Source organism: Syngnathus leptorhynchus, chromosome 10 (genome assembly GCF_054491065.1).
Source record: "Syngnathus leptorhynchus isolate UIUO chromosome 10, UIUO_Slep, whole genome shotgun sequence".
Taxonomy (NCBI): Eukaryota; Metazoa; Chordata; class Actinopteri; order Syngnathiformes; family Syngnathidae; genus Syngnathus; species Syngnathus leptorhynchus.
The window spans coordinates 1,869,685-1,896,004 of NC_141204.1; the positions used below are offsets into that span (position 1 = coordinate 1,869,685).

At 40.9% G+C, this 26,320-nt stretch overlaps 2 protein-coding genes across 2 annotated transcripts; both read right to left on the bottom strand.

Annotated features, from left to right (window-relative positions):
* Positions 1 to 1,176: 1,176 nt before the first annotated feature.
* vwc2 (von Willebrand factor C domain containing 2) lies at positions 1,177 to 16,787 on the bottom strand. The gene is made up of 4 exons (XM_085922383.1): positions 16,659 to 16,787; positions 10,528 to 11,194; positions 9,210 to 9,339; positions 1,177 to 1,770 (listed from the first exon to the last, which is right to left on the bottom strand). The coding sequence occupies exons 2-4, from the start codon at positions 11,113 to 11,115 to the stop codon at positions 1,619 to 1,621; spliced, it is 870 nt and encodes a 289-aa protein (XP_085778509.1). The 5' UTR covers positions 11,116 to 11,194; positions 16,659 to 16,787; the 3' UTR covers positions 1,177 to 1,618.
* A 2,125-nt stretch (positions 16,788 to 18,912) lies between these two features.
* LOC147049839 (poly(rC)-binding protein 3) lies at positions 18,913 to 25,438 on the bottom strand. The gene is made up of 14 exons (XM_085921886.1): positions 25,328 to 25,438; positions 24,629 to 24,660; positions 23,787 to 23,883; positions 23,687 to 23,710; positions 23,562 to 23,594; positions 23,345 to 23,461; positions 23,139 to 23,270; positions 22,683 to 22,811; positions 21,999 to 22,088; positions 21,324 to 21,365; positions 20,838 to 20,913; positions 19,910 to 19,962; positions 19,488 to 19,657; positions 18,913 to 19,276 (listed from the first exon to the last, which is right to left on the bottom strand). Exons 3-14 carry the CDS (start codon positions 23,862 to 23,864, stop codon positions 18,913 to 18,915), a joined length of 1,308 nt encoding a protein of 435 aa, XP_085778012.1. The 5' UTR covers positions 23,865 to 23,883; positions 24,629 to 24,660; positions 25,328 to 25,438.
* Between the last annotated feature and the right edge of the window lie 882 nt (positions 25,439 to 26,320).

Here is a 26,320-nt window from a genome sequence, read left to right on the forward strand (position 1 = left end):
GCCAAGTCTCGGCAGCTGCTCAGAGAAAGCCTGTCAGCTTGCATGTACATGCATTTAGGCTGATTTGTCTGAGATCCCGCTGGCAGACTCAGAGGCACGTTTCACTGCTGGAGATGTTACGCCGTTGTCTGGCAACCCGCTTGATCAGAGTGACCGGCTCAATGGAAGGTGTGACTTTACGGTCTGGCTCATGCAAAAGACAGCTGGTAAACATTGAAACACAGCATCTGCGTTCATTGATCTGTTGCCTGCCCTTCAGCGCTCATTACCTGGATTTATTATGAGCACAGGTTTTGATCCGACGGACGAACCGCCGGGCTCGTTACTCATTTGAAACTGGAGGAAGTAAATAGAAATGTGTCAAATTTCAATTCAAAACTGCTCTAAATTCAGATTCAATGATTGTATCAGGGTTTGTTTTTTTTTCGGCACGGTGACACACTGATGAGCATTTCCGCCTCACAGTTCAAAGGTGCAGGGTTTGATTCCAGTTCTGGACTTTCTGTGTGGAGTTTGCATGTTCTCCCCGTGTGATTGTGAACATTTGTCTACGATCGTCTCTGCGATTGGCTGGCAAGCAGTTCGAGATGTCCCCTTCCAGCTGCCCGAGAGACTCCTGGGATTTGTTCCAGCATGCCCGCGAAACCTTGTGAGGATAGATGATGGATGAATGAATGAATGTCTGTTGACATGTCGAGGTTACCTTTCAGTTTTTAAGTGACATAACGGATTTGCCGCCATGATTCGCTCTGAGATTCACTTTGTAAGAATATACAACTCAACCTGGGAGGAACACCAGTAGGTTTTATGTCAGATATTTTAAATCATTCACTTTGTATTCAGCCAAGTTAGGTTGGGGAATTGGTCGGGGTCAGGTATGGTCGCGAGTTAAAAAAAAAAAAAAAGCGGCTTCCTCCGAGGGCCTCTTAAGATTCCAATTTGACTCATATCTAAGGTCCGTGTCACGACGACACTGAAACCAAACACTTTATTAGTAAGTAAACAAGCTCTTGGCTGATGGGAAGCCTCATGCCAGCTCCCGCAGAGCCACAGACTGCTGTTTATTTCAAACAGAAACATAGAGCACCAAGATACCAAAAAAAAAAAAGCACTTTTTCAAATCAAAGCACGCTTGAAACATCCAAAGAGACTAAAGAACATACAGTACAAGTCAGAAACAGTCAGCTTTAAATTCACCTTTGGCTCGGCGCTTGATGGTTTTGAAGAGCAGCGCCCGTCAGATGGAGACGGCTGCTCATCTGAGCCTTGTCAGAATTTTGAAAATGTCAACGTTTCAGCCTTCTATACATTCGCTCAGTCAATGAGGCCCATTATTAAAATACAGAGACTATAAAAAATAGGTGTACCTAGTACAGCATAATGACATCGAGACAGTATTTGTGTGTGTGTATATATATATATTCATAAATAATTCAATACATAGATAAATAAATATTCTATGTGCAGATTAGGAATCTTCATCAAAGCCTTTGCTTAGCGCAGACTCCAAATGTTGAGACGGCTGACCCTGATGTCCGGAGGTCTGGGTGAAAGGCTGAGTGTTCACACGGGTGGACGTGGGTGACGCTCGCCAACGTTGCTCTCACGGCGCCAGTCTCTAACCGCGCTGGCATTCGTTCTTACTGCAGGTGGCCTGGCGTTCAATCTGCCAGGTGCCCTCTTCGTACGTGCAGTAGCAGATTGTACACTCGTCGATCTTTACCTCTCGTCCGGCCGGTATCACTGTTGTGTCTGCAAAGCAGTTGGGTCCTGTTGGCAACAATAACAACCGGAAATGAGAATTGCAAAGGAATAAACGGAATGAGAAAGAAAGAGAGAGAGAGAGAGAGAGAAACGTTTGTCACACTTCAATGTTTCGCATCGTCAAACCAAAATAAAGACAATGCAAGTCAGCACAAATTGCGAGTCGTGTAAATGAATGATTTTATTATTTTAAATCAAAATAAATAAATACAAATAATAATAATAATAATAATAAATAAATCAATCTATATCACCCTGGGTGGAAAATGATTGCAACCATAACCCTCAGCAACAAGCGAAATCAAGCATTTACTACGATTGGCGTTCACATTTTGGCCCACTCGTCCTTGCACAATTGTTATAATTCAGCAACACGGCCACAGGTTTTCAAGCATGAACAGCCTTTGAAAGATTTTGCTACAGAATTTCAATCAGATTCAAGACTGCTCTTTGACTTGGCCCGACCAAAAAAAACCTTCATATTTATTCCATTCAAAAGTCGATTTGCTGATGTAATGATGCAGAACTCAAACGTGCTTTCGGCGTGATCTCACAAATTGATGCGAGTCATCCAGGTCCTAAAGTAGGACTACCACAAGCAGATTTGGATCTTAGCAGAAGCAAAATAAGAAATGGTTGGGTGGATAAACATTCACTAATGTCAATCAGGCATTGCTTCATTTTTCTGGCCCGATAGATTTATTACACCCAAAAAAATGTATGCTTCTCCTAATATAATCTGACAGGCATTTTGTCTCAGTCTTCTTGAGCAAACTGCTCCAGCTGTCTCAATGTTTGAAGGTTACCTTCTCCAGATGTTTGGTAGGATTTTAGTCAGGGCTTTGCAGAAAAGTCCAATGTCCTGTTCTTAAAGAACACCTAAGACTGGCTTTACTTCTGCCCCCATGAAGGACATTTATGAACATTGTGTGCAGCTCCATCTTTCATCCATAAAGATTAAAGCTACAAGCGCCACTCGATAAGACATGAAAAAGAACATTTGATACAAAATACCGGCAGGGCTTATCAACATGGCGCCTCCCGGCATCGGGGTCGTCTTTCCGGAATCACAATTAGCTCACCGATAATGCAAAAATTGTCAAATTGACAAACAGACCGCGAGCGAGCACGACACAATCTGGCCTGGCCCAAAATCACGTTATGGTTAGACGATGAAAAGGGCAGGAAAATAATTGAATAGACTCACAAATATCACATTTTGCGATAAGGCTTGTAATACCGTGGCTGTGGTGTATTGCCCTTTTCTGACCGGCAGTAATCAGAAGCCAAGCAACATAGAAGACATTTTTACAGGATGTTTTCACCAGGGTCATTTAAAAGGTGCAATTTACATGCTGACATTTTCCCTCAAACTGCCATGCATCATCCATGCTTTGCTTCTATTTTAGCTTTTCACTGCCATTAACAGGCTCTTGAGACCATTGAGTGGCTTGCCCTTGTTTTATGCACACAAACGTTTTCCTTTTAGCATCAGACTCGGAAGGAACCTTTTTTTTTTGGTACATCCATCATCCAAAACATGAAAATGTATCTACTGATGTAATAGGAAGGGCCAAAGATCAAATGTTCAATCATTTTGGCATCTCCAAAGGCTTCTTTTTTTAAGGCCTGGGTCAACACACACTTAGTACTCAACGAAGCAAACCTGAAGTGAACTGCGGCCCTTTTTTTAATTCAGTCATGTTTTTAAAAGATTCATCTTTTAGTTTCAGGTTTTGCTTGTTTGCGAGTACTCCTTTTACCACCCAATATGCTATCAATTTTGATTTGTGTAAAGCAGTTCACATCAAGATGAATGCACCGCCATATCTCCAAACAACCATCTCTGACAGACGATAAAAATGTTTTTTTTTTTTTTAGAAGATTCCCTCCCTCCTCTAACTTTGTGATCCTCTAACAAGTACATTATGGTGGTTGGCTGGCAACCAGTACAGGGTACACCCACCTCTCTCGCCTCACGGATGTGCTCAGCGTGCCGCCAAGCTCTTAAGACCTTCTTGTGAATTCCTTTCAAAATTAAGATGTTTTTCTTCTTATTTCCCGAACTTGCCTCAAGCACAAATCTAACTGCTGGTACCAGAGAATATGCCAAATAAAATAAATAAATGAAAATGGATCAATAAAATAAATAAAATACATAAATGAAAATGAATGAATGAATAAATGAATAAATGAATAAATAGATAAATGTAAAAAATATATATATATCTTGTGTCCCATTGGACGCTTTTGCTAATGTTACCCAAGCAGTAGTGGAAATCTGGACACAAAAAGACACAAAATGTGTTTTAGCCCTGAATTAGAAATGAATAAATTATGGATTTTTTTTTTCTTTGTCTACCCTTTTGAATGGCTGTTTTCTCCTCATGCTTTCTCCTTCAGCCACCACGGGGAAAAAAAAGGCCATATAGCATCCATTATCTCCCCAGCCTCACCACACGAAATATAAACTCGACAGGAATTGTGTCTCGCAGCATCAGGTATAGCATAACAATAGCCATTTCTTGCACTAACAAGCTCTCAAGCTGCTGGTTCTACATTACGATGTAATTAGGGGACTGAAGAATGAGGAGCCGCCGCCGTATTTCATGAGGTGTCAGCAGCCAGAAGAGGTGTGCTGCTAGCACATCAATCAATGCGAACAGCCTGTCAAAATGTCAAGCTCAACACATTCATAGGTCCGTTAGATGCCGCCATGCACTCTTTACTGGGGAACATCTCGTCTTGTGGCCGCGGACGGCTGTCCTTTCCCATTTGTCATCATTAGGGATCCTTACAGCAGCGTGTCAAAGAGTTGCAAGGAGAATAATATTATAAAACACACGTCAACCCTGCATTGGTTTCATTTTGATGACTATTTTCTTCTTTTGACATGGTTTCATTCCACATGTATTTTCTATCCAGCACATTTGGTAGCACAAGAGCTTTTCAATGACACTCACAGACTGTGGAGCTAGATGTTTGCGACTGTTTACCAAGATATAATATGGAAATGATGTGCCATGAGCACCTGTAGCTTGAAAAGCAGCACCCACATCATGCAACAGAAGACGCCACACTTTCAAACCCTCACATCCCATCTTTAAAAAAAAAAAAAAAAACAACAGATCTCAATTACCTGGAGAGAAAAGTAGATAAAATCACTCATGGTAATGGACTTCTTGAGTGCATTTGCATTATAAATACAGGATAAAAGTGTCACTGATGTGTAAAGATAAAACATGAAGGAGCAATTTAACAACACCATGAATAAATGAATTCATGATATTAATAGCTCCGAGTGTCTGTATTCCATCCAGCACGATCTTTTTTTCTTTTATCCAGTCAGACCACCTATAATCTTTATGGATGAATCCACCGGGACACCGGCGCCTTACCTATTGTTTTTAATGTCCTTCATGAAAATGGAGCCTTTTTCATTATCATGCAGGAAATAGACAAAGGGACTTTTAAAAGGACCTGCAAGATCTCCACTTGCATATGATGCAAAGTTGGTTGTTGTTGACTTTATACAAAAAAGAAAATACCAGAATGAAGCCCAATGTCTTACCAGGCTTGTCTAGGGTCAAATGTGTTCAATTATTCTTCATGATAGTGCTTCTTTCCTCTTGGGCTGCCACGAAGATAAACAAGCAACACATTTCTTATAGTATTTATGTCGGGTTTCTTTTTTGCAGCGTGTAGGGCACATCTTAAGAGGCCCTTAATACTTGCCTTAATTCAAATGAGCCTTTATCGCTCTTGGCAACAAAGCCACCATGTCTCATGTTGCACAGTTTGAAGTGATATTGGCTCCGGTTCAAATCGTTTATCATCACCCCCCCACAGATTAGCGCTGACCCTAATGTCTGGGTCTCAGAAAATCATCTTTTTTTTTCCTTGTACGTTACCAAGATGATGACCTCCGAGAGTAGAGGACAATTTATTTCCATTGAGATTATGGAGAGGCATCTCTGATTTTAATGTTGTTATTTTCATCTTTGAAAGGCAGAACCTTCATTTTGAATTGAAAAATAGGAGATGGGCATGAGAATCGATTAGCTTGATTTGATGAACCGAGATGGTGACCTGAGCGAAAGCATCGACCCGCCACTCGTCAAGTTGCAACAGATCGGGGCGTCCTTTTAGAAGGCTTTGTGGGTGGGGTTCTCACTTTCATACTCATAAGTGGAATAACCACTTATATATCCTTTCTATCATTCATTTAATGACAGCAACTGGGACTGCAGATCAGCCAACCTCTTCTTCACCATCTGCCCAAAGCGGCGGGCGGGCGACACAGGAAGCAACAGAAATTGGGACTGGGCTAAAGGCTGGACTAATTGCGAACCCCTTCAAAATTGCCATTCCAAAGTCCCAACCCAACAATAAAACGGATGAGCTACGACTGCGGTACTGCGCGATGCCGAGACGTTATTCTAAAGTCTGCCAGTGAGCTAGCGGGCCATCTAGTTTTCTCTTCAGACGGGTAGAACCGACAAGTCGGTAATGTGGACATTTAGGGCGCCACAATAGAAGACATTTGGACATTGCTTCTACCTGCAGCCAAAAGAATCCACAAGGATTATTATAATCGATGTATGTGCCATCCCAAGGTAAAGCTAAGGTTGCCATGGAAATGCTGCAGTGTGCCATAGATAAACAGATGGCTATGCACCCAGACCCAGTTATGATCATGACAAGAGACTTTAATCATGCAAGCTTGAAGTCTTTGTGGTGAGGGCACTCTCCAATTGATACACACGGCCGTATTATGTTCACTTCATGGACTGTCCTCCCACGGCATTCAAATTCGGGATGAATCCAAGCAGGAACATGGTCCACTCTGACACAATGTTCCTCTCCTGGTTAGAACTTGGAGTTGAAAGTTCTTCTTTACTAGACAATCCCAGGTGAGTCCTACCGACAATATTTTGGTGATGGCTCAGGGAGGACTGTAAGACAATCCGATTCTTAAAATAAAGAGTGTTTGTCTAGAAGGGCTGGAAATGATGTGGCGCTATTGTTCAATGAAACTAAAGAGCGTCTCGTAAATGTCAGTCCCAAACTTTAGAGGTAAGAATGATCTAAGGATGAGTGAAAGTTGCCTTCATTCACCAGCTGTCCTTTGATATTCATGAACAACTGTCTGGGCGAGATATCAGCGATACCTGGCGCTTTCATCTTCATCCCTCGGCGCTTCCACCAAATGTCTGCATGCATAACGAACAAATAACACATCTGAGACAGGGGACCCTGCCATAGGCATCGATTTTTGCATGTCTGAAAAGGCCACGATAATGTCGGTGCATAATTGATCAAGTCATCAAACGTTGCAATACTTGCAAAATGCAGACTGGCTAAATGACATGTGATTTGTCTTCTCAATTTTGATGTACCTTGGAACATTCACACAGCTACGGCAATTTAGTCAGTCAGTCGTTGCTAAAGCACCCCTGGATGAGTAATTTGTTATTTTCCCACTAATGATGTGAGCTTTGATGTGACACATCTGCTACACTTAAATAGCATATGCGAGCAGGACGACAACTTTAATGGCCGGCGATAACCTTATTTTACGCTAATTACCGCAAAGTTTGTTTTGTGTCACAGGTGGAATGTGGCAGTGAGTCATAACTATTTATTTTTACAAAATAAATAGCTCCTTTGTATTGTAGCCGCAAAGACAAAAAAAATCAATGACAACTGCTTTATTTTGGAGCAAGTCTTTTGTATTTTTTTTGTTCCAATTGGCAATACCATGTATCATTTTGGTTTTTATTTTTTTATAGCGTTTGTTTTCTAGTTGGCTTTTGGTGATGAAGGACGATGAATTTCATTTCAACCTTACGTTAATTATAATTTTCTTCCCTTAACGCATTCAGCCGCTGGCGATACATTGTCAAAGTGACGAAAATACGCTGTTGAATTTGAAGTGGCCAGGTCCGATGAGGGCAAAACTTATATTTGGATGATCCCCTCAGGTCCGCTGGCTGACTTTTGGTTGGGGATGGCTTCATTGTTTTAAAGGTGGCACGTTGGTAGCGCTGCACAGTTAATTACAGAGCTCACTGCCTGTATCATTTCCTGTCTTACTGGCTACAGGGTATATGAACAGATGATATCATTTAATACGCTGCTATTTCTCGCTTCGCCATCGCTGTGTTGGGTCCTGACAGGTATGAGTCTTCTGATCATGTGACTTAGTCAACCATTTTTTTAAAAATGGATTAGGAATTAATCAACAATTCGAGACAGTGATCATGATAAAGGTTGAATGAGTTGAGTTTTCTTGTATTTGCTATCAATTGATGATTTTTATTTTTATTCAAAGGGCCACCAAGTCTCATCTTGCGCTCCATAGCACAGTAAGATGGCTGTTTCAATACTTATGTTGCAAAGTTCTGATAGGAATAAAGTAATCATGGATAAAGTAGCGAGGTTTACCTCTGTTGGACACAATCATTTTATTTTTGTATTATGATACGGTAGTTTGTTGTGTTGGACAAGTCAAGCTTATGGTAATAGGGGGTGGATTCCATTGCAACATAGCAAATCCTTCCCCGGGATGAAAAGAGCATGACGGCTTGGTGGCGGGCGCTTGTGAATATTATTTGACAGCCGTGCCACATCTGTCTCCAAACAGATGCGCATACAACTGAAGCTCAGCAAATCCAAACTGGAGCAGTGCCTAAATGTAACACAAAGCTCTTTGGGCATGTACGTATTTTACAAGCGAGCAAACAATCATCTTGTTGCCTGCCAAAATGCAGCAGCTAAACATGACTGTCACTGCCTGCCTGCCTGGGGAAAGAAAGCAGATTTTCACTTTTGATTTTGGTTTTTTGATCATCAGCAATTTATCAACGCATTTGAATTGTATTTCAATGTTACATAATGACATGGATTATCTCTTATTTGTCTACTTTGATCATTTTATCGGGTTGGAACGTAATCTAGATTTCTTTGTATTTCTTTTGAATGCCATTTTGTTAAGTATTTGAAAATGTCTCATGAATTTCTGCGCCGGCATGATCACGCAATCATCTGTCTTTTCTACTTTGAAGGGATTGTCGCTTTTCTACTGCATCATCTTTGTTAGTCTTCATCTCGAAGGAAACAAAAGATCATACTCTCCTCAATGATTGGAAACAAATTTGTCTCGGAAGGACTGAGCAGCAACAAAATATGAAGGTACAGTACCTCCGCTTCATAATAGCACCATCAATTTAGCACAGAGCAGATGCTGCCGCCTCTCTTTCAAATTAGCTGGGAACAATTGATCAAAAATGTTGAAGGACATGATTGATTAGCTGCGTGCAATATATGACCTTTAAAAAGGAGCTACTAAGTTCCAACTACACAAAGGAGTGATGAAGCCATTCCTTTGCTGATTTGAATGGACTGACTGAATGTGATCTTTGAAATGAAGTTCCTCCACTTACCGCTCTTGCAAATGGGACAGCACTGGTCCGGCTCGTATTCCGGGTCCACGCATTCCGTCAGAGGGCAGGCCGACACGGAACACAGCACCTCTCCGCTCGGCTCGCATCGGCATTTCTCGCACGATGACACCTGGAAAAAAAAAATCATTAGCATACTTTGAATGAGTTCACCCATGCACACAGCGGAGGCATTGTTTTTTTATTTTAGGATTATTTCTTTTATTATTAATTCCATGCTATCCCTGTCTCACTATAGCAACGTGATAACATTTTGTTAGGTTGGGATGGATACTTCAACCTGAGCACAATGCAGCTGAAATTTTGAAAATTGGATGATGGGTTCTGGAAAAATTGCATTTTTTTTTTTGGTGTTGTGAAAAAAGGCCTTGGGGCAGAATGTTTTTGTGAGATCTCTCCTTCAGGATGGAGTTAAACGGTACGATTGTACTATTCCTCAATATTCTCCTCAGCCTCTTTCATTTCATCTTTTATTCCGAGAAGCCTATTCTTTCATTGCTTTCATTTTTCTGATTTCAAAATGATCATTCATTTCCAAACTTTTTCCATCATTAATGTGACGTATAACCTGTTAAACCCAATTGAAAAAAAAAATATTATTTTTGTGGAGGGAAATAAAAATTAGCAGTTGAGATCAAGTAGTTGCACAAGTGTACACACCCTCTTTTATTTAACTCATTCACTGCCATTGACGGCTATAGACCATCCATTTGAACTGTTCTGGCCGTGTGTCGTGTTCAGAATGATTCCAAAATGTCTCGGTTCTTCAAATGTTCCTTTTCATCTCATGAGCCAGGAAAGACCGTAGCTGATTGTGTACAAATTGCAGCTCTGTGCAAGGCTTGTTTGTCAGTCCCTTGTGCATAGCAGCACACCTTTGGTCCTATCAAGCGCACTAAGGTTAATTCTGTCAGCATTGTTGCTGATTGCAGAGGCTTTTGCCTCCGCATGCTACTTGAAAAATGGAGCGCGGCAGCACTTCCCAAAGAAGTTAGCAATCACGCATAACAACCTGCCTGTTGCAAATCCCAAGGCACAGCCAAGGGCCAATGTATGATGCTTGTGTCAGAAGTTTTTTTTTTTTTTTCAGCCCAGCACACCTTTGTCATAAAACTGCTTCTAACATCTGGGAGCAATCTCAAGCTACACTTGTAACCGTATGAAGACTTGGAAAACGAGCTGACAGAAATATTCTAGTGCTGACCTTTGCCCTTCATGACTTTTTGTTTTTTTGATGTAGTGCTTGACAATTTGAACGTCCAAGGAGATTTTGCAAAGCGAACGCTGATTCTGAACTCACCTTAAACTCTTCTAGCGAAGCGTAGATCTTTCCTCGAAATTCGCAGTAGTTCTTTTTCTCCTTGCACTGCGGGCAGCATTGACTTGTGTCCACTTTAATGCAGCGAGGGTGCACCCTGGGACAATCGGGCTTGCTGCACAGAGGACCTTCATCTGTACAGAGGCAAGGGCACGTGGACGGGCCTGGGGTGAATTGCTCACCGATCGCGAATACAAAACCGCTCTCATCCATGCAGCCTTTACCCCTGTAGTCCGGGTAGGCGTACTCGTCGATGGCTTCCAAGGAGAGGGTGACGTCACTTGTGGGACCCACGTCAATTGCTTTGAACTTATCTTGATCGCTCCACACCTCTTGGGACTTCCCACCCTTGGATCTGAGGTTGGATCGAGCACGGTTGGTGCCGGTTCTGTTCAGACCCAAAGTATTGTTGTCCTCGGGGAGCGCTTTGTCTTCTCTGGCTTGGGTCAAGACCCTTTCCAGACGTTCACGGCTAACCGGTAGAGTCGTTAGAGGATTACTTTCAGCCCCATTCATCAGGAACCAGAGAACAAAGAGAACCTCTGCTGTCATGGCAACGGAGTGCAGCATCTCTCCCCACCACCAGCGAGGTGGGAAAACACCTTGGCTCACATAACACACTTCACAGCTCAGGTGTGAGCCAGTCCATCTGGAAAGAGAAAATTAAACTGGGGTTATGTGCTCAGTATTTTGTCACTTTTTATTCCTCGACCGGGCAAGGCAAACCCCCCCCCAAAGAGAGTTGGAGCTCGGGGAATTGGATTGTCAAGATGGGGAACATTCATAGACCTGTGTTAGGAAATCGATACGGCGTGTTACTGTAACAGTTCCCTGCATCAATCAGTCTTGTTGGTGGCAAAGAGGAAAGACTGGAACGGCACATTCTAAAGCTCCTCTGCTCCTCTTAACGGAACAAAAAGCCTCGATCAATTTACTTCTTAAAATGAATCTCAGTCTACTGTAAGAGGGAATTGATTTGGAAAAAAAAATAAATAAATTGTGTCACAGTAACCGTAACAAGCCGTTTCAAGTAAAGAAGCCTTGTTGTTTTTTTTACCACGCATACTGTGGAGTTAAAAACCTCCTTGGAGCTTTCTTTTGTGTTGTAATCACATGTAATTGCACATCTTTTCAATGTAGCCTTTATACGTTCATACCTCGGGAGGAGTAAAACCCTGAAGCAAACTGCAAACACAGCATATTTGATTAAAAAAAAAAAGAAAAAGCTGTGCTGGATATTTTTATTTTTGCCTCTCGCTAAACTTGATTTACTCTGGCACTTTGAAATTCAAATGCCTGCTATGACGCTTTGCTGCGCTCGGTGGCCTACTTCCATTTATTTCCTTAGCGTTGCTGAGGCCACGTAAATTGATGTTAACAATTTTATACAATGATATCATTAGTCTGTGTTGACTAAGTACATTTCAAATAATCCCAATGTGAATTTATTCCATCCTAGTTTGCTTTAACACACTGGAGTGACAGAATATAGACAAGTTGGAGTCAGCACATGATGTTATTTGGACAAGCTGACCAAAAATTGTGTCTGCCTCAAACTGCTGGCAGTATTTGGGCAATGGGGGGGAGAAGCTTTTGAGTTGTAACGGGAGCGAAAGGCAGCAGAGGGAGAAGGAGAGATGAAGAGATGAGCCTCACCCCGAACCACCTTAACAGCTGTTACAAGCTACCACATGGCTTTTTATGCCACTGCGAAAGTAATCCATTTCATCAATTAATAAATAATGGTAATACATTTTTAAAAAAGTAATGAATTGCCTGGTTAGAAAAAAAAAATCAAAAACATTGCAATTAGATTTCCCCAAATTACTTTTTGCTGGTGAGGAAAACCTGTGATTGCAGTCTTACTGTTTTTGAAATGATTTACAGGTGATGGGCTTATTTTTTTATTATTATTTGTTATTAGCTAAGGATTAAAACATCTTCCTTGAAGTTATTGAGCTGTTTTTTTCGAAGCCCTTTGAGACTGCTTGTGATTTAGGGCTATACAAATAAACTTGACTTGACTTGACTTTTGTTGTTTGGCAGACTATAAAACTGATTTCGTTGTTAACAACTTTGTGAAAATAACGTGATCTATATTGTGTATCGCCACCATTCTGTCCAAAAATGACTTGCTTTTGAGAAACAATTCTAGAGAGGGTCACAAAAAATAAAGGGGAAAAAAAAATGGACTGATCTTATAATGTTCTAAAGTCGTTTACTACCTCTGGGCGCTATTGTCCCAAAACTAAAATATATAAATGTGCCTTGATCATAAACCTTCCATTGTACTAGCCATTTCATTTTTCATTTATTTTTTTTGTCCTTGTATCTTTGAAGAGATACAAAATGAGCAGGAGGAATCGAGGACATCCATTGCAAAAGAAGAAATCCATTGCATTGGAGGACGAAAAGGAAAATTGACTATAGGACAAGCTTCATTCATTCTGAATTGAATTGTTATTGTAATTTTTTTTTTGCAGCTTTTTCAAGGTGTTTCTATTCAAAACTTAATCATGCTGTTTTATTGGAAATCACACATGGGTTCTCGGCATTGTGTCACATCTATTAAAATACAAATCAGCCCCGGTGTGGCTTTATTTTCTGGATTATGTATCGATTTATATATGCCGATGGTGTACTTTGCCACAGAAATTGGCAAAAGTGATAGATGGCGACAACCCACAACGTCAAAAACATTCCATTATCCACAAATCTCAAAGGAGTTGAGTGATAAACTGCTTCAATTATTTTTGGGAGAAACGCCAAAACACTTCCAATCCAGAGTTGTGCTGTGTTCGCCATATTTTCCACACACTAAAAATACATTTCCAGCTTTTAAGGAGCACAATCGAAAAAAAAAAAACATATGTATGTTTGACTGTATATATTTTGGGCTTGGTCTCACTTGTTAGTTGCATGTGGGCGGGAACTTATAAAATCCAGATAACGCATAACAGGACTGAATTGTTGTGTCTTTGCATTGCTTGAGGTGCAACTTGCTTTTAAGACTTGTATTTATTGCAGTGTAGAATCAAAATGAAGCCTTTTAAAGTTTCTTTTTAAGAATATGCAGTGAGGTGATTTTTCACACGAGGTGGTCTGGTTCCGTCTCTGCACGCTTCCAAATATTGGGCATCTCTCTCCAATGTCTCTGTCAATTAAAAAAGACGCATGGTCTGCATGTGACCCACCCCAATACAATATTTGTATTTATATTGCTCAGGGGTTGACCGCAGGGGTTTTGGGGAAGTAGGCAAAAAGTTTGCTCGTTTTATTCCTTTCATAAATAATGCTTTCTAAACCTGTGAGGTGTGGAAACAAACCTTAAGTGAGATGTATATTGATGAGTCGGATACCAAATTTTCATGGAAGTCTGACTTGATTTGTGTGTGATTAGACCAAACTGTGTACAAACATGCCAGTGAAACCAGTGTTGGCTTTTTGCATAGCTGTGACATATTTGTTGGCTAATGTGATATATAGTCATGTAACAAGGACTACAAAGTCCCAGGAAAAAAAAAGCTCATGATTGAGGTGCATCGGTGCGTGAATGGTTTTGCAAAAAATTGTAATTGAATCCAATGTTGGGCTGATGGGAAATTCCCTCCTCTCTATAAAGTCCATCCAAAATCTCTTATTGAAGGATCAAAAAGATAAAAGGCTAAGCAGCATTTAATGTTCCACCAACTTTCCTGATTCCAGATAATGAGAAATATTGAAACTCAAAATGTGAATGATCATCAATGAATTTGCATTGTTGGTCACAGCTAAGCTATCGGGCAATCTCGGAGAGCAAAAAGGTTTTCTTGTTGTTATATGGTGTAACATACTCTGTGCAAGTCAGAGGAATACATTCCACTTTGTGTTAATTCCATTTGGCTTAATGTGTCAACACATTTGGGGGATTGGATGCCCAAATAAAACACATTAGATGTCCAGTTACAGCAGACCTAAATGGTGAATATGATTATTTTTAAAAGGAAGGAACGATGGCAAACGTCCGAAGATTGCCTCACGGCAAATTAACACCAAATAAAACACAAAGCATCAGCACTAAAAACAGGTTTAGGGCTCAATAAAGGTTTTTATTTTTGTCTCCTAATAAAAGTGAGATCATCAATGTTAAAAAAAATGCAACATGAGTAAGATCTCTCAAAAGAAAATAAGAACTGCTTTGACTACTTCATGATACTGAGAGCTTTTCCTTGACACAAAGCCAAATTTACAACAAATTATCTTCACATCATTGCAGCTCTGCTATTAATATTGTAAATTTGCTATTGATCCACGTTTTTTTTTTTTTTTTTTTTATGGACGGGGCGGGTGGATTTTATGATCCTGATCTCAGCTGACATTTAAATGTTACTTTGACTTTCTGCAGGGAGCCACAAAAAAAAAAAAACACTTCTTTTGCAGCACGAGCAGGTTAGCGATGTCACTTTGCATCCACGTTCCCAAAGTCAAAGGTCAACATTTTGCTCACGTCAACATATTTGTCACAGTTGATCACCGAGGTGCAGCGGCGGTGATTAATCAAAGAGAGATTTAACCTGGCTGTTGGTTCACCATTCAACGATTCCCACCGTAGCGTTGATTTATGACTCATAATAAATATTGTTGCTTTCATTACCAAGCAGAGGAAATAAAGGCCATAAGTCTTGAGAAGGAGCATTAAGTCAGGGGGAAAAATTCAACTCAAGCTTGACTAATTGGACACTACTCATTCTATTCCACTAGATTAGACTGACAAGACTTCAATAATATAACAAGTGGAGAAAAGGTTGACCTGCCTCTTGCGCTCTTCAACAATGTCACTCAGATTTTCCTTCCGGAGTTGCTTTGAGCAACGACACATTAACTCATTCACTGCCATTGATTCATATCGACGTGAAAGATCAAATACAACTTTGACGTCTATATGCGTCCATGGGAGTGAATGAGTCAATGCTATAAATAGGCTGAAATCAAATGAGGCCGAATTCGCATCTTCAGGAATTTTCCTCACATTTTTCTTGATCATTAGATGAATTGAAAGAATGTTTCATCCACATGAGCGGCGACATCCGGTGTTTTGATTTGTGTGGTAGCAAAGCTCACACAGGTTGGCTGCCGATGAACCTCCACGGCGAGTATCGCGTTCAAAATGTCTCCGTGAATAAAAGTCAAAGGATGTCCCTCTGTCACATCAAACTAGATGTCATTTAGAGGAAAAGCAGGTCCACGGGCTAGAATTAAATCCGACTCACAGTATGCCTGCACAGCTGTCTGCACTTGATGTTTTTTTTTTTTGGCTGACTCTAATTCCTTAGCTCCAACATTCAAACATCTACACACTATTTACTTTGGGTCAATTTGTGACAAAGCGCATTGCAAGGGCTAAGACATGAAAGCTTAGGACAGTGCTTGCTTGCTTGTGGGCTCCCGATCTGACAGGGCTGAGAAAGCATTGAATTAATGATGCCGTGTTCAAAGAAATTAAACAGGTAAAGGGTGGAATCATGCAGTCTTATGAAAATAATCATGTCCACCAAAGCAGAATATTGAGCCATCTGCTAGCAAAATCATTTACTGCAGGGCTGTCGAACTGAATTAAATTTTCCAAGTGACCTACATCAAAAGAAAGTTTTTTTTGCAAACATACAACTACAGCTAGGGCCAGCCACTCTTGTAAAACTGTCATGTAATCTTTGGATCATGTGGAATGGAATAAAGGTGAAAATGTGCTTGTGTGCACAATTCCAGACAGGAAAAGTAAAAAAAATAAAAAAATAAAAAGAACTGAGGCGATATTAAAGGGCAGAGTGCAGCGTATGACACATTGTGTATATTCCATTTTGATGCGGCTCACCCAGAGATGTAGTGACATTTATATTTTTCCCCAAACAAAAAGAAGAAAAGCTCACCCGAGCGTATCTTCCCGAATATAATCTGAATAGAATTCCATTGTACATGTAATTTGTCAACCATGTATTTTCTCCTCCCATCTTTAAGACATGCAGCATCCACAGGTGCAGAAAGAATATTATACTGGAAATGCACTGGAATGATCATAATCATAATAATTACAGGTTGCAATAAGTGCAGTGAAAAAGGCAATGACGTGAACCTACCTGGGATAAACGTCCAGTTCCGTCAATGCTTTTGGATGACTGGTGCACACAGTTGGGAAGGAACCCAGCCAGAAACAAATGATCACAACAAGTGCAGGATGGTCCACTTCCCTTGAGGATGTCGACTCGTTTTTGAACTTTAGTCGTCTGACAAGAATGTGCAAGATGCTCCGCTCTCTGCTTGCGCTTCGGAGAATCTGATGTCCCCCCCCCCCTTGCTCAACACGCGCGGGCACTTTATTCTCTCTCCCCAAATTAATAAATAAATAAATGGAGGCGGGGTGCTTTGGTTCCTGCAACTAAATATCTGGCCGCCAGGTGGCATCATTTAAAAGATTGAATTGCTGACGGGGCAAGGAAATCTGGTGAGCCAGATTGGTTTTATTGTCTGTCGGTTGGTTAATTGAGCACGGAGCCTTTAAAAGTGATCATTTATTTTATGTTTTTTTTTTCACATGTTATCAAGATAAAATAGGTGATAAACTATTATAATTGGATTTGTGCAGTTCAACCAGTTCAACATTTAATATTTGAGAGCAATCCTTACTGGTTAAAATTGTGGAATCTACATTGAAACTACAATTTTTATTTTTAAAGTTACATATTTACAGTTTGAAATTATAACATGAATTGAATGCAACAGTCACCAACTCATTAGCCATTCTGCATCATGACTCCCAAATACAGTCTATAGATGCATAATGATATAGTGATGATATATGTACAGTACACAAAGATTTGAATTCAATATCATCAGGCAAAATCTTCTTGGCCCCGTTCCCTCCACTGTGCAAACATTGGGACCACTTTTGTCCATTTTGATAGGTTTTTTTTACTAGTTGCTTTTTGTAAGCCTAGTATTGATTTCATTTCCGGCATGAAGACCACTCCGTTTGCTTTGGTTTATAAAAGAATTCATTATCTTGGCTTTAGAGGTGACCCCAAAACTTTGAACATCCATTAGCATACACGCATAAGTGCTCTCTCTCTGCTGTTACCGTTTTGCCTGAGGTTGAATGTCAATCTTCATTGTCATTCAATTATCGATCATATGCACTTCAACATTTTCATCAACAAAATGCTTCCCCAGTCGGAAGGGTCAATTCAAGGGTGGAACAAAAAGTAACATGACATGACACTGCACGACCCTAGCAGCCTGTTCATAATACACTGCTGCAATGCTTACACTTGAATGTAAACTAGAGATTGAAAAAATTCTCTATTTTCAAGATTTTTTTCTGTACCCTGCTGAATATTAACAAGGATTATATTCTGCTCCCTCTCCCTGGATTTGCAAATATGTTTAGTATTAACTGGCTCCATCCAAAATAGCACTTTGTCAGTGTCTTGTCCAGTACAACACAAAATGAATGAAAAGATTTCAAATGGGATTATGACATGGGATATATACTTTTAATCAGATATGCATACAGGCATATGCATATATATCTTCATTTTATTGCAAAATTAACTATATATAATGTTAAAAAATGCAAAAGCAGACACTTTTCTTCATAAAAAGTCATTTTCATTTATTCCAAATCCATATCATAAACATCAAGCATTACAAAACTGCTTTGCCAGGACCATCACCAAGAAAACATGGAAAATCATAATAACAGTCAGTCATACACGATTAATCGGTTGGGAAAGAAAAAAAAAAACGAGCCGAAACAATACATGAGTTGTTTGGACCGGTCCTGCTCTACAGGATTACTGTGCAGAGTGAAATCCACTAGAATCCAGTGTGGCTTTAGAATAATCCCATCAGAACTGCAACAGTGCCACGCTACTACAGAACACCCAAGCCTGTTAGCCCTGATGAGAGCCTAAAGTGAAGGAACGTATGACAGACAAATGAAACAATCCTTGTTAATTCTACGAAAAACAACCACCTCTATTGTACATAACAAAGCATTGACTTACACAAATTCAATGGCTATCAAAAAGAGCGCTAAGAAGATACACAGAAAGTAAACATTGCATATTAAGAAACAAATCTCCCGGAGTAAGTCTTAATATAAAGCTCTGTGACACACAGTCATAAGATAAGTACGCTTTTTCCTGGGTTCAAAGCAAGCCTGAGTTTGCACATTGCATATATAATTGATCATGAATGAACACGCACCTCTGCCACCTATGATAAATATGCTCTCCTGATGAATGGAAAGCTAGCGCTACAAACAGTGCATACTTGTGCCAGCTTGTGATGGACACGTTTACAATTGGAGAGACATAGCCACCAAAATCCCAATCAATACGGAGCAAACTTCTGCCGCTCGGACTTTTTGACGTTGGAATTGGCGATTTTTGCAGTGTAAGGAGCTAAACCTTGTGTTAGGCCGCTAGCGGCTGCTGGGTGAACAGCCAGAACGGGAAGTGTTTTCATGCCAAGCAGGCTGGAAATAGGGACAGCATAGTGGGAATTTTGAAGGGCCTGCAAGGTGGAGGGAGAGTGGACATTAATGTTGCCGGAGGCCGGGCCGGCGGCCGTCAGAACGGCCAGAGAGGTAGCGGCAGCGTTGGAGGCGTTGGAAGCGGACTGAGCGTAGCTCATGTTGAGGTCAACTGAGGTCGCAGCGGAAGCAGCCTGCATGGTGTATTTAGCCATCTCTAAGCTGCACGCCGGGATGTCCAGACGTGTGAGGTTAAGAAAAGACAAAGGGAGGTGAAGGGATAGAAAGTGAGTAAGACAACACAGAAGACAGAGAAAACAGAATCAGAGTGTGTTAAAAAAGAGGAGACAATCGGGTTTTTATGAGGCTGGAAGTGCAAAAAATTCAATCCAACCTTGACCAGAATTATTCTGCCCTGTTGCTGGTGTCTTACCTGGCGCTGATGAGGTACTGGGCCACGCTAATGCTTGCCGGTGAGCCTGTGATTGTGACTTGGCGCATAGCTGAGCCATCAGTGGCACTGGCAATTTTGATGTGAGCTCCCGAGACCTGGCGAATTTCATTGATCTTGCTGCCTTGTCTTCCAATTATGCAGCCAATGAACTAGAAGAGCAGACGAGTGAAAGAATGGAAAGAGCAAATGAGCTCATGCTTGTTTTTTTGTTTTTTTTTTACCCTTGGAAGAAATAAGATCACAGGGGAGCAAGCACACAAACAAAAAATAAACAGCGCAGTGAATCCTTAAGAGGTTCTCGGTGGTTACTGCAAATTGTGGGAGCAGATTACATCTTTTAGGGAATATGGATGAAGATAGGCATTTTAGAAGTGCCACAAGACAAACAATGAGAAACTTACATCATTAGGTATGGCCAGCTCCTGTGAACTTGTGGGGGCAGATGCATCCAATCCTGGAAAGTAGAACACAGAACGCTAACAACCGCATGGCACTAATGGCTTCCATAAATTGACCTACGTTTTGGAGTTCATACATTTGATAACGTGGGAGGAACGAGAAGAAGATTTCGAGGTACTATGGTTGTAATCGGTTAAGTTTGTTTATATCAGTCCTGTGTATGTGGTGCAGGTTTAGTTAGTTGTGACAGACTGCATGAAAGATTTCAGGGATAGTCTGAGACAAGTTATTGTTAGATTTTCAAGGGAGATGATGCTGGGTAGAAGGGGAGGGGGTTCAAGAGATTGGGATTTGTTTCATTTGGGAACATTGGGCAAATGCATTTGCATTTTCAGAGGATTGGGAAATGTTCAGAAATGGTTCAATAGCAGAAATTCTGTTATTTCTATCTTCTATAGCTTGTTTAAACTTTATGGACAAAAGATATGCCCCATTTATTTTTATTCTTTAATTTTTTTTTTGTGGTTGTGAGCAGAGCCTATAAAGCCGCATTTTGGGGAACAGTTTAGGGAATTACACTTACTGTTCCACTACGAGTGCACAAATGAGGAAAGAAGAATTGTGGTTTGGAAGAATTTGAGGACACTGATCTAAATTCCCTCCAAAAAAATCAGCACAACCACTCTACCAATATTGATGACCTCTGACCTTTCCATAAATCAAAAAAGAGGTACATAGATTTTTTTTTTCCCAATAATTTTGTCTACATACTATCCACACAAGTTTCACATTTTGTGAGATGTGGTCACAAAAAAATGAAAAGACCTTTGAGGGGAACGGAGACATCCCTGATATGGTTTAATGTTGTGATTGGAAGAGGAGTGACGACAGAGGGGATCGATGGTCTTCCCCGGAGCCGTGGGTACGTACCAGGGAAGGTAGGGTTGCTCTGCCCAAGGGAAGGGAGGGAAATATGCTGCATAGCCAACTGGTGAAGCTTGGTCAACTGCAGGGTAGGAAGGAAGTTAGAGCTAACCAATCAAACTGGATTATTTCAGAGGAGTTGACAGCTACAATACAGAGATCATCTGAAGTTCACAAACATCACAGACGGACGGTGTCAGTGAGAAGATTGGTTTCCTTCAGAAAGCATGCGGAATTCTCACCAAAATACACTCACATCCCGGGCGACAAAACTACAACTTTGCTCACGAAGGGACGGACGGACTCATTTTAAACTTTGATCTCAATCAGAGCATGCTGCTAATTTGTGTTAGTGTTAGGAATGTTGACAAATCAGAGTTTCATTGATGCTGAAACGGACAGACGGGTTAAGAAAGAGGATGTGGGGACTGGTGGGAGTGGGCAGAGTTGGAGAAAAAGGAAGGAGTCGGTCATTTCCAGAAACACACTTACATCTTGATGAGCAAAAGCGTATTGTCCTGGAAGTGCGAATGCCTGCATGGCATAGGAGAGAAAATGTCAACCGATAGAGCATGAAAAATACATTTCATTCAATAAATAGATAGAATAAGAAATACAAATAACCTAAATAAACTAAATGAAATAAATTAAATACATCAAATATATTTGATTGAATATCCTTTCCCTCACTTTTGACTATAATCAATAGCTGTAATTGGTTTTGATGGAATTTCATTTGGAAGTCAACTGATGTTCTGACAATGGCAGAAATTCAATAAGAGATGTCTGTGCCAAATGTAGGACAGTAGGAAGCCACTTAATGGAAAACACCATACGCATTGAAGTAACAATGGAAATTGTTTGTACCTGTCACACTTTGGCTACATTGACAATTTCATGGGAATGCGCACATTTGTGATGCCCTTCCACTGGGCAAAATACTTTGGATGTGATCAATATCATAACTTAAAAGGCCATTTGTTGTTATCAATCTGTTCCAAGTTCATTCATCTATTGACCAAATTTGCGCTTCCACGGCAGCCCTCCTGCACCCAAAATTAGGCTTAATTGCCGAATGAATTACCATCAATTATCTCATGAATGAATTCATCTGCAGCATTTTCAATGTTTCTTTTTTTTTTTTCTCCTTTCTTTCCGCCAACTTACTTGTGCAGAGTGCTGTTGTGCTAATACTGCATGGGCTCCTGCAGATATGGCCTTTGGGCGGTAGGGAATAGTTGCTCCTTTTGGAGGAGACTAGAGACAAAGGTATAAAAAAAAAAACAACATACCATTTTACATACAGAACTCCTAGAAAGACTGATGCATATTACATCATCTATATCCCTTACTGAATCTTCTAATCGGTTGAGAAGGTTACATGGACCTTGCGTGCCACGATGAAATCAATTGTTCATTTACATGAAGGGTAATCGTGCCCTTGCCAAGAGAAATAAATGAATGACCTCAACACCTTCATTCAGAAAATACCAATTATTCCGTACCATGGTGAAACAGCTATTGTGATCGACATTCATGTGATAATAACCCATCTAATTGATAGCAGCTTCATGAATGCTAAGATGAGTTGAATTCATGTTAATTAAGTAGCTAATTCATTCCGTGCTCTTACTGAAGTTATCACTTTGGGGAAAATGTCTTTGTTAAAACTCCAGCAAAGAATTGGGCCAATCGACACGTACAAAAAAAAAAGCTTATGTAATATAAGGAAAAATATGATATCGTTAAATACGATGTATGGTTCTATTGCTCAATGCAAAGCCATTGAACGAATCAACAAATGTTGTGTGTCTAAAGAAAGATCACAAAGACCTGTTTGACAGAACATACCTCCAGCATGATGGAGCAGATGTGTCGGACACACTGAGTGATGGCCTCCGGAGTGCCCGAGATGGTGACGGCCCTCTCGGTAGAATCGGGCAGCATGTCTCCGGCCACCTGAACCTGGGCCCCTGTGGTCTTGATATCAGCAGAAAAATGGTCATTTATTGCCAGAAATAGAGAGGACTCCATCACCCTAAATTGAAATGCAAGTCTCAAGCACCTGCAGCTAAGCTCCGGACATGCAAAGAGCAGCTGGGCGCCAAATAGGAACGTGCTCAGCAATATTTAAAGAGGTGAATATCAATCATCTTCACTTCCAATGGCCTCTGTGCAAGCTTAGTGATATCAGATTCTCATATGCAGTTGCAGAACAATGTATGGAAAGGAAAACCATGATCACCGTCTCCTCTCATTCTCATGCAGACCAATAACTCGGGGATGGAAAACTTTTGAAGTTCCTACCTCTCGGATCTCTTTGATCTTAGATCCTCCTTTTCCAATCAGTGAGCCGCACTGGCTCCCTGGGAAAACCAAACGAAGCGTCACAGGCGGATTGCTGCTCACGTTGCTGTTTGTCATTGCCGCCGTTATATCCTGAGGAGAAGATGGACAATGTATGGTGGATATTAGCACCAAATGGCAAATCCAGACACGTCAACCGTACTGACCTCCTCAAACTTTTGCGCAATCATGGAGAAAGCTCGGAAAATTCCATCTGTGGGGCCTGTGATGGTTACTATCCTCTCAGGAGACGATCCCTCTGATATGTTGATGCGAGCTCCGCTCTGAGGGAAGAAGAATAAATATCCAATCTAATTTCTATGCTGCTCCAGGCAGACCCTGCGTGTTGGAATATGGCAAGTTAGCCCATTCTTTATTTCTTACCTCCTCTCTCATTTTCTTCACCGTTTCCCCTTTCTGGAAGGAAATAAAGGCTATTGACTGATTCCATTTATCTTATACATGGCAGTGACATAATGAATGATGTTTGATTTTGAAAATGAACCTGCCTTTCCAATTATACTGCCAACTTCCTGTAATGAAAAGAAACCTTAAATAACAACAGTAATGAGCATGGACGACAGTGGCTATTCCACATTGGTCAATTACCTTTCCATGCATCAATAGCCTCAGTGTGAGTGTAACATTCAGGCTCCCATCTGAGGCCATTTCTTCCCTCTCAGTCATGCCCTTATATGTAAATACTCTGCAAATGAATGAAAAGAGGTTAGACGAGACATCAAGGAGTTTCGATGAAAACACTGACAGTTGTGGCCTCTCTAGCTCGTTTTCATTTTGCCACTGTGATTTCATCACATTGTCAAAGAATCAATCTCCAGGAGACATCAACTTGATTCAGAACTTTATCAAGGGACTGGGAGAATTAGGTTTTTTCTGGAGTTGTCGAGTGTGGGACGGTCACGAGGTGCAATCTTCACATGGGACCAAGTCTTTGGTTCCGCCTTAATGCAAGATGTGTGACTCCCTTTGGATATGATAAGACACAAAGGACGCCGCTGTGGCCAGCCGAAAATCAAGTGATATGAGTGTGATGGTCTCCAATGTACTGACACACAATTTGAGCTCAGAAGACAGTGTGAATCAAATCTTTGTTGGCAATGCAGAACAAATGAAGAATGTTTGGAGGCCTTCGAAGCTTCTTGCTAACAGTACGCAGAGATCAGAATGCTATATTTTAAAAGCACATTTGATAACCGTATATTATGACGCCACTAAGTTTGATTTATTGATTTGTTCTCAAAGTCTGCAGATCTTTCCTGCCGGCAATTCTATCGAGGTAAAACAGGGACGATAGCGTAGCTTGATGCTATCGTTGCGTGCCTATGAGCTGTTACTCGTTAATCCAGATTCATCTGTTCCAACTGCAGGATTTGGTGTACACAAATAACATTTGCATTGAGCCGCCCGCAAATTTGTGTTCAGGTACTTACATAATTGCAAACTCCTTGCTGCCATTCCAAACCTAAAAGGAAAGCCACAAAAATTGGACTTTACCGTTATGTTGGTGCAGTCAACTGAATTAAATATGATGATTTGATAATGAGTTGTTTTTTTCCACAGTCCGCCATGTTCGTGTGTTCGTTCTGACCGGATCCAATTCATACTTTGGAGGTTGTTTTGCTGCAAACAATTAGGCTTTTCATTTTATGTTTCTAAAATGATTGTGGCAACATCAAATAAACAGCAACATCTCTTCCTAATCCCATAGGCCAGGATTTGTTTTGTTAACGCTAAGACCCTTTTGACCCATTTCTGTCACCTCTAGTATGTCAGCGCCTACTCAAGACTTCCCAACAAAACATTGGTGCACAATGGCGGCCACGGTGTATACAACATAATCAACGAAGAATTATTCAGGCAGGTAAAAAAATACAACAAGGATGACTTCTTGGTTTTTGAAGATAGCAATGAGGACGGAATTCTACTTTGCATGGCATAAAAGAATCAAATCAAGTGCTTTTGCAAGGAGCACATAAAACAATGCTTGGTGATGTCCTCATAGTTGGGCAAAAGTAGACCACTGTATATTATCTTGCATGGAATCATCAAGTCAAATCCAGTTCATCTTGGAATTGTATCTCCAGATGAAGGCCTAATGCAAGATGAAAAATGTGGAAAAGTCTACTAACCTTATATCCAAACCATTCGCTCTTCTCCTTGATAGCTCCTAATGGAATAACCTCTGAGTTTGTTGTCCGTGTTCAATGTTTACTTCCTTTGTTGTCAGTTCTCCACAGAATGGACAGATGGCTCTCTGTGCCCTTAGACTGGCTGGAGCGGAGGCTGGCTTTGCTATTAGTCCTTCAGCTTAGCCCAAGATAAGCCCCTACACAGGCCAAGAGAACCCACATCTCTTGCTTAATTCTCCCCGTCCGCCCGTCCCTGCTACCAAAGAGGCGTTCCTCCACACCAAGAAGATCCACAGGCTGAAGGGGCCTAAGGGCAGGGCAAAGAGTCGCTTCTGCTGGCGACTGTCCAATCCACATATAGCACTGGATGCCGCCAGAAAAAAAAAAAAAAAAATCAATTTATTACAAAGCACATATATGGAAAGATGTAGTTGAATAAATATTCAAGGTTAAAAATAAAATAAAAAATCTTCTGAAATGGGTTCGTTGTGCTTGGAGCCCAACTAATTGAGGGCTAAACAGGACAATGTGGCGTTGGAGGTATTTAGCGATGTTAAGCACAATGTCCTCGTGGGGTGCCCCCCCTCCCCTCTCTGGTTGCCCTCCCCCACACCAAGCCCTTTTGCCCTGGAAATTAGGCCATACTAGATACAATACAGCCCTTCTGCAGCAAAAAATGTATTCAGTTCAGCTTGAAAATTGCCAGGGAAGTGAATCAGTGAAGCATAAGTGGCATATTTAATTATTATTCACTGTGTTGCACAGAAACAATGATGGCTGCTGTGAGCCTCATGGCTGTCTTTCCCACATCTGAGCACCGCTCAGCAGTTCAATACAACTCCCCAGTAGTTCTTCTGTGAATAAAAAAAATGTTTCATTTAGTCATGAGAAGAAAAAGCCATATGTGGGTAGCTTGGAGTTGAGCGAGAAAGAGAAATGAGAAGGTCATACGTTAAAGCCGGGAAAGTCAATAAAAGTTCATTCTGTCATTTT